The following is an 8,170-nucleotide window of genomic DNA, read 5'->3' as shown; positions in this document are numbered from 1 at the left end:
ATTGAGGCACAGAACAAGCAAGGCAGCCTCACACTGGTCCAATGATCAAAGAGCAGGAGACAAGAAAGGCAAGGCTCACCAAGCCATTTATCTCTCTGTCCTTCAGTTAATCCCACGTGTGTTTATCGGCCAGGCTGGCACAATAAACTACCTCAGCAACAAATGTATAAATGTGCTTTATGCAATTGATGTATGTATTGTGATGAATTGTATGAGCCCCAATAAAATGATTAAAAAAAAAAAAACATCTCACAAACAACAACAACAACAACAAACTGTCCACTTGTGATATTTCTGTTATAGCAGCACTGGATAACTACGACAGTGCCTATTTTATAGGATTGCTACATATACTAAATAATTTAATATATGTAAAGTTATTTGGAAGAGCACCTTGCACATGCACCTTGCACATAGTAAGCACTCAACATATGTTAGCTATTATTAGCCCTTAAAAAGTTTGATTTTTCTGGGCCTGAATAGTATTTCTAATAATGATTTTGGATAAGTTAATGCTGAAACTCATTACACTGAGAACTCATTAACTTGGAAAAGGTTACAGAAAAGGTGATAAAACAATCTTCTCTCACAGTATGGTCTGGAAGTCTGCTATAGAAATGAATAATTGACACATATTAAATTTAAAAAAATAGGCTCCTGTTTATATTTTAAAATTCCTAGCTGATTATGTGTTCATTAAATATTTACTTAGCAGTAAAAGCAAAAAAAATTGAAATATTTTCTACCTTTAAGACAAGAAAAGAAAATGCACCCAGATAACACATCTATTGATTTAATTAGTATTTTCATTTGAGATTATAGAAGCAACAGGGCTTTAAAAAACAAATACAAGAGAAATTATTTTATTGTTCTACCACTATCTACCTTGAAAAATTGTTGTGAAGGTTGTATTATGCCATTTAGATGAAAGAGTTGGATAAAATATGAAAAGCGCCATTGAAATATTTTACATTTTAATAGTGCCAGTACCCACAGATATTTGATCACAAGGCTTGTAGGAGTTCAATAATTGATTGGTGAAAGTGAAATAAACTTGGACCAATAAAGGTAACCCATAAAAAAGGTGTTCAGAAGTCCTAAATATAATGTCTGGGGTAGCAATCAGAATTTCTATTAAGGTGGTCTCATCTGCTTGGCCAGGACACGACAGCAAAGTGTTTCTGGACATGAGATTGAATAGTCCTGGTCACAGAGAGGGCTGTCTGGGGTCCAAGGATGTGGGCATAGGAAGCAGGGTGCAGTTCTTGGGGTCAGTGGGGGTGTTGGCAATAGATAAAGTTCAACATAATGTAAGACTCACAGTCCAGCTGGAAAAGAGAAAACAAACCAGGCACTGCACCAGAAACATACTTATGTGACCTTGGCACCCAAAGTTGTAGGCTATAAAGAAAGGTTATGGTTCAGTGAGTCACTGGATATTGGATTTAGGCAAAGCACATTAATTCTAAACCCTACCCAGCAGTTGAGAAGGATCTCTGGTCTGTTTCTCATTAGGTGAGAGGCAGAGCAGTGCAGACCGTGGGAAGCTATACCTGTAGGCTGAAAGTCTTCAATAACTGAGCTGGCACATAGTCAGTTGTTGATGCATACCAAATGAAGCATGATTAAATTAAATTCATATAAATGTTGCATTTCCAAAGTAGTCCCTTGCAAGGTTAGACACTGATTTAAATGATGCTCAAAATATTTTGGAATTGCCTTCATATGTATCACCAAGAAAATCAGTATCATTATGATATCACTCATTTGATTATACATTAGATCGCTATCCAAAGGATTGGTAGAGATGGCTAGGGATTTACATCTACTTTCAAAATATGAAGATTTGCTATTTTAAGGATATTCAAAGGAATATGCCACAGGTTTCAAGGTAAGGTTATTAATTCTAAAAGAATCATTTCAAAAGTAATTTGCACAACACTCATTACAATGTACACAAGGGCGGTTTAAAGAGTTCGTGGGCAAAACTCTATTATTTTTTTATTTCATTTTTGTACGAAGTTTTCGAAGACCCCTACGATATTTATTTGAGGACACTTGTTAAATCTTCCACAGTCATTTATAGCAATACTTCCTGTATACAAAGTATATTAGGAATTAGACTTTTAATTAAAAATTATCTGACATAAAATGCTATAGACTCATACAACAATTAAATATGAGGTAATAAATTTGGGATTTTAGCACAATTGTATAAAAAGTAATCATCTGAAAACATAAAAGAAAAAAATCATGACAAGCTTATATTGCATTTTGAAAAAGAAAAGAATCTCAAATATCAGGAATAATTAAATAATTCAAAGCATCAAAAGAAAAAAACATACATTTTTAGAAAAAAACTGCACTAACTTTCATGGAAATAAAGAATCTATTAACTTATTTATTACTAAGAATTATTAAGAATAATTCCTTAAAGGCTACTAAAACATGTATTAAAGGCTATTTGACACAAAGAGATCACAATTGGAGAACAAATTAAAGCAAGATATCATTTTTGAACTATGTAGTGTTATTTAGTTTGTAGGGCAATCTTTTAATTTAAAATCTTACCTACTTTAAGTACATCTTGAGTCTGGCAACCAAGGTCCTTCAGGATAGAGCAGCAACCTAATTTTCTGCCATTCCCTCTTCATAGTCTCCTACACGTATTCTGGATTCTGTTACAAAATGAACTGTTTCCCAAACATAGCTCATCCTTTCCTAGTTTTCTACCCTGGGGCACATGTTTCCGATTGCCTAGAGAATTCAGTTGTTGTAGCGATTTAGAGGAAAAAATTGTAGTGTCTAGATTTGAATCTGGTACCACCCTTATTAACATGGGATATTGGCCAAGTCATTTAATATATCAGTGCCTCAGTTTCCTCACCTGTAAAAAGAAATCTAAAAAGAGGACATACCAACAAGGGTTTGCTGGTCCAAGGTTAAAGTGGAAAAATGGACCAAAAATACATCTACAGCAAATTCATTTATTCAAGATATTTAGAACATATATTTTCTAAACCCTTTTGTTTTTCATCCTCGCACTCTTTTTGACTAGGCCACAATGTTGACAATGTCAACACTTTTCAAACAGGCTCATTTTTTCGCATCAACCTTAGTCCTTGGGGCTTTCATAGATAGTGGTGTGTGTGGGAGATTTATTTTAGTACTTGGCCGCATTGTACTAAAGAGATAGGTCCTCCAGAATGAGCTTAATACTGCAACAGTGGAAACTAGTTGGAGATTTAAAAAATTCAACTGGAATGTCTCCAAACCCATGGCACTGAAACAGTATTAGCAACCGCTGAATCTAGTCAGAGGCAAGTTTGGTGAGGGCTGGCATCATGTTTTCTTTCTTATTTGCTTTCATCTACAATGGCAGTAATTGTGACTATTTGATTCTAACTAATTATTTTTTAAAGAATTGTTATTGAAATCAGGATAATAAGGAATTGCTATGCAGTATCTTTTGGGAACTTAAATACCTTAGGTAAAAACATATCCCTAAGCAAAGCATGGGAGCCCTGGTGGCTAATCGTTATGTATTGGGCTGCTAATTGCAAGGTCACCCATTTGAAACCACTGGGTGCTCCAGGGGAGATGGCATTCTTCTTTCACAGTTCTTCCCTGACCTATAGGGTCACTGAATCGGAATCACTTTATGGCAGTGAGTGAGTAAACTATAATGAGATCGTGTGGTGCCGTTGGGTAAATGTTGCACTGCCAGCTGCCAGGTCTATGGTTGAAAGTCACCAGCTGCTCCAAGGGAGACAAATGAGGCTATCTGCTCCTGTAAAGATTTATAATCTCTGAAACCCCATATAGCGTCTCCATGGGAGTTAGAATTGATTTGGTGGTAGTGGGATACTTTTTATATTGGAATGTTTTCAAAGTATTCAACATCTTTTTATTCTCTGAAATAAATTTGGCACTTCCGCTGAAACTCTATTTACAAGTTAGTTAACAATTCCTGGATTAAAAATCTACTGAAAACACAAACATCATCTCTGCTAAGATCTGAATTAAATGATCATGTGCATGCTCATTGTTTTATATCTAGGGTGGGTGCACAATACAAGAGAGTTTCAAAAAGATTGTGGGAAAAATTCCAGAAAATTTTCATCCCATTTCCCCACAAACTTTTAAAAGTTTCCCTGTGCTCACTGATGATCTCCTCTCTATAATAATTTAGTTTGGCTGTGTGCTTTACCAAGAATGGTTTCATTTTTTACATCTCTAATTTTCACTGCCATCAAATGTACCAATTCATGAATAACTATGAGGATTTAACAAAGTTTTGTTACAAATTTAAAATATATTTAATTAAAGATTCTTTCTGAAAATATTTTGAAACCTTCATTACCCTAAATCAGATCAGTAAAGGAATCTCTTTTGATATAATATTTCCATTATGATTATTATTTTAAAATATCATTTTACTGGCATATGCTTCACATATCACACGATCTAATCATTCAATCATATTAAGAAAAGTTGTGTAATCATCAGCTCAATTTCAGAACATTTTCTTCTAGTACTTATTGTTGTGAGCTCCCCATTTCCTTCCACCCTTCCCTGCCATGCTCCTAGGTAATGATTAATCCAGCTACTGTCCTGGACGTCACATACAGAAAATCATACAAAACACAAACCGGAAACAGACACACCAACTTTGACTAGATAAATCAGAAAAACCTCAATCTGAAAAGAGCAGAAAATATCCAAAACTGTAACAACTTTAAAATGGGTCAAAAGGGAGGTAGTTATGATTTGTTCTTAGCCATTTATTCATAATGGGGTCTCTACCCTCCCAACTTCTTTTGGAAAGTTCATTTTTATATGGAAAGGCAAATACTTAGTTCCTGGAGAAAGCATCCTGATTTATCAAGTGTTGTATAAAATTTCTGGCAAACTTAATACATTTGGCAACATATATCTATTTCTCGGTTTCAATGCTTCACTCTGGTATTCCCTCTCTCTACAAGCGAGCTGACGCAGCAAACGTTCTTCCCATACTTTGGGAATTTCTCCCTAAGACTGTAGGAGACAGACTGGCCTCTGAACCCTATCACAGCTACATACTCTTAGAAAAAATGACCCCTACCTTTCAGGTCAAACTCAGTCCTCACCTCAGCAGACTTCATTTTTAGCATAGTTTCTCACTTACTCTCAGTCTCAAATCTTTGTAGGTATTTCAACACTGTTATTCTCTAGCCCATGAAGTGAGGATCTGACTTTAGCCCACTCCTATTTATTTTCTTTGTGTTGTTTGTTTCTTTTTAATTTTTAAAAATCATTTTATTGGGGCCTCTTACAACTCTTATCACAACCCATACATACATCCATTGCATAAAGCACATTTGTACATTCGTTACCCTCATTATTCTCAAAACATTTGCTCTCCACTTAAGCCGCTGGCATCAGCTCCTCATTTTTTCCCCTCCCTCCCCGGCCCCCCTTCCCTCATAAGCCCTTGATAATTTATACATTATTATTTTGTCATATCTTACTCTGTCTGACGTCTCTCTTCATCCACTTTTCTGTTGTCCATCCCCCAGGGAGGAGGTTATATGTAGATCCCTGTAATCGGTTCTCCCTTTCTATCCCACCTTCCCTCCACCCTCCCGGTATTGCCTCTCTCACCACTGGTCCTGAAGGGATCATCCGCCCTGGATTCCCTGTGTTTCCAGTTCCTATCTGTACCAGTGTACACCCTCTGGTCTAGCCAGATTTGTAAGGTAGAATTGGGATCATGATAGTGGGGTGGGGGTAATGGGAGAGGAAGCATTTAGGAACTAGAGGAAAGTTGTAACTGCAACCCACTCCTTAAGGGATCTGATCAATGTTGTTTGATGTTAGGTCAAAACATCTCGCACCGGTCTTTTTATTCTGGTGTGTGTGTGTGTGTGTGTGTGTGTGTGTGTGTGTGTGTGTGTTTTGGATCGGGACTTTGTTCGTGTACCAAATGTCATGGGACAATGTTTTCAGCGTGAATGAAGCTATAACCAGTAAAATATAATATTTTCTACGTAAATGGAGCTATGGCTAAACAGCCCCCCTACACACACACACACACACACACACACTTAGTATACCCCAGGCATGCTAGTACAGGAGAAATAATTCCTACACACACACACATTTAGTATACCCCAGGCATGCTAGTACAGGAGAAATAATTCCTACACATGTAAAACAACAATACAGAGGCTGCTCCAACTTAGAGCAGCTACATGTATCCATAAGGAAATGTGGTCACTCTTCAGTTTCTGATTGTTAATAGGACAGAAGACCCAATAAGTATGTGTGAGTTAAGAAAAGGGCGTTGGTAAGATTTCAGATGCTCATTTCAGCCTCGGACGCCACCAGCACCCACCCCCTGTGTGGTCAAACTAGCTACCTCACCACCCCCTCACATTCGGAAAGGCCCCGTTTTGGAAAAGCGGCTTTGAGTTCAGCTTCTAGCTTCTCTGGCGAGGGAGGGTCGGGGCCATGGGTTAGGAACCTCTCTTTAACCTGCAACGTGTGGCTTTATCCCTGTCGGAATCATCGATGTCCAGAATTCTCCCTAGTTTCCTTGATCGTCACCGACCTCTGAGGACCCCGTCTTCCCGCCTCCTAAGGTTTGGGTTTCCTCACCTTGGTCAGTTTTCTGGTTGCTGGGTAGGCTCGGAAAATAGATTTGAGAGGAGCTCAGCTTCGCTCTGTTGCCTTGGTAACAACTTTGTTTCATCCCCGCCCCCCACTCCCCGATTCCTACCTCCGGGTTCCCGCTTGACTTTCCCGACCAATCAAAGGAGAGGCTCCTTTGAAGCCACATCGGAATCCACCAATCTAAGCGCATCCCAGTCCAGGGCAATGGCTGCCCTTTCCAGTTAAGTAGGTCGACCCCATTTGAGGCTCCGAGTGGGTTCCTAGCGCACCAGCAGTGACTTGCTCTTCCCGGGCGGCTGGTTCTTTCCTGCGTTCGTCAGCTCCTACCGGTTTCGGGCGGCTCCGCAGCCTCGGCGGCCCAACCGTCGCTCCGGGACCGGAGAGCGAGCCCGCGCAGCTGCCACTAAGGTAAGTTTGTAAGGCGTGCGCTGGTCCTGGCCATTTGCAGGCTCCGATCTTCCTCCTGCTCCCCGCGCCTGAAGGGGAATTTCAGTTTGGGGACTCCGCCGGCAGTCTGGGAAGTTCGGCGCCGGGACCAGGAGATAGAGACCCTTTGATTAACACTGGATGTGCGCGCTGCTCCTCGCGAAAGCGACCTGGGTTGAAGTTCCATCGGGGGTCTGTGTGCGTGCGTGCGTGCGTGTGTTGGATCGATCTTTTTAATTTTGTGCGCGCGAGAGAGGAATTAAAGTTGGAGAGTTGGATCGGTGTTCTTCTCGGCTGAGAGAGCGAGCCTTCCAAGAACATCGCATGGTCCGGTGTCCTGCTTTTCCTGCCTTGGAGCTGAGAAATGCCTGTGTACCATCCTCTTCCCACTACTTGGGAATCGGAGTGTCTTCACAGTTGGTGCCGTGGTTAAGCGCTGAGCTACTAACCACGCTCGCAGACACCCACTCCACTGAGGAAAGATGTGGCAGTCTATTTTCTTTCCTTTTTTTTTTTTTAGCAGTCTATTTTCATAAAGATTCTCACAACCATATTCACTACCATCATGTCGATTCCGACTCGTAGCGACCCTACAGGACAGGAGAGAACGGGCCTCGCGAGTTTCGGAGATGGTTACCTTTATGTATATGTATATGTATATGCTGTTAACTTTATATATATATATATATATAATCATTTTATTGGGGGCTCTTACAGCTCTTATAACGCTTGTATCAAGCACATTTGTACATGTTGACATCATCATTCTCAAAACATTTTCTTTCTACTTGAGCCCTTGTTATCTGACTGTTAACTTTTTCTAAAAGTAAAAAGCTTTGTCTTTCTCCTACGGAGGCGCTGGAGATTTCAAGCTGCTGACCTTGTGCGGACTCAAATGTAACCAGTATGCCACCAAGGCTCTTTTACAAAGATTACAGTCATACAAACTGAGCCTGACCTGTAAGGTAACTCGCTGTCTCTCCTTCACTCACTCACCAACACCAGCACCACCTCACTTACTCACTCAATCTCTCTCTCTCTCTCACTCACTCACTCTCACTCACTCACTCACTCACTCACTCACTCACTC

The 8,170-nt window shown here is 39.8% G+C and overlaps 2 protein-coding genes across 2 annotated transcripts in view; one reads left to right on the top strand and one right to left on the bottom strand.

Annotated features, from left to right (window-relative positions):
- The window catches only part of DNAAF6 (dynein axonemal assembly factor 6), a 54,195-nt gene extending 47,238 nt beyond the window's left edge, over positions 1-6,957 (bottom strand). Inside the window, exon 1 of the mRNA XM_045298580.1 lies at positions 6,761-6,957. Coding sequence (XP_045154515.1) covers positions 6,761-6,844 — 84 coding nt within the window. The 5' untranslated portion in view covers positions 6,845-6,957. The remainder of the gene's footprint in view (positions 1-6,760) is intronic.
- The window catches only part of NUP62CL (nucleoporin 62 C-terminal like), a 70,999-nt gene continuing 69,742 nt past the window's right edge, over positions 6,914-8,170 (top strand). The window contains exon 1 of the mRNA XM_045298579.1: positions 6,914-7,062. The gene's annotated coding sequence lies outside the window, so the exon portion shown is untranslated. The remainder of the gene's footprint in view (positions 7,063-8,170) is intronic.

This window comes from Echinops telfairi, unplaced genomic scaffold (genome assembly GCF_000313985.2).
Source record: "Echinops telfairi isolate 266 unplaced genomic scaffold, ASM31398v2 ScPeMD7_7427;HRSCAF=8465, whole genome shotgun sequence".
In the NCBI taxonomy this organism is placed as follows: Eukaryota; Metazoa; Chordata; class Mammalia; order Afrosoricida; family Tenrecidae; genus Echinops; species Echinops telfairi.
The sequence above is the reverse complement of the archived record's forward strand: the minus strand, read 5'-3'. Positions and strand labels throughout refer to the sequence as shown.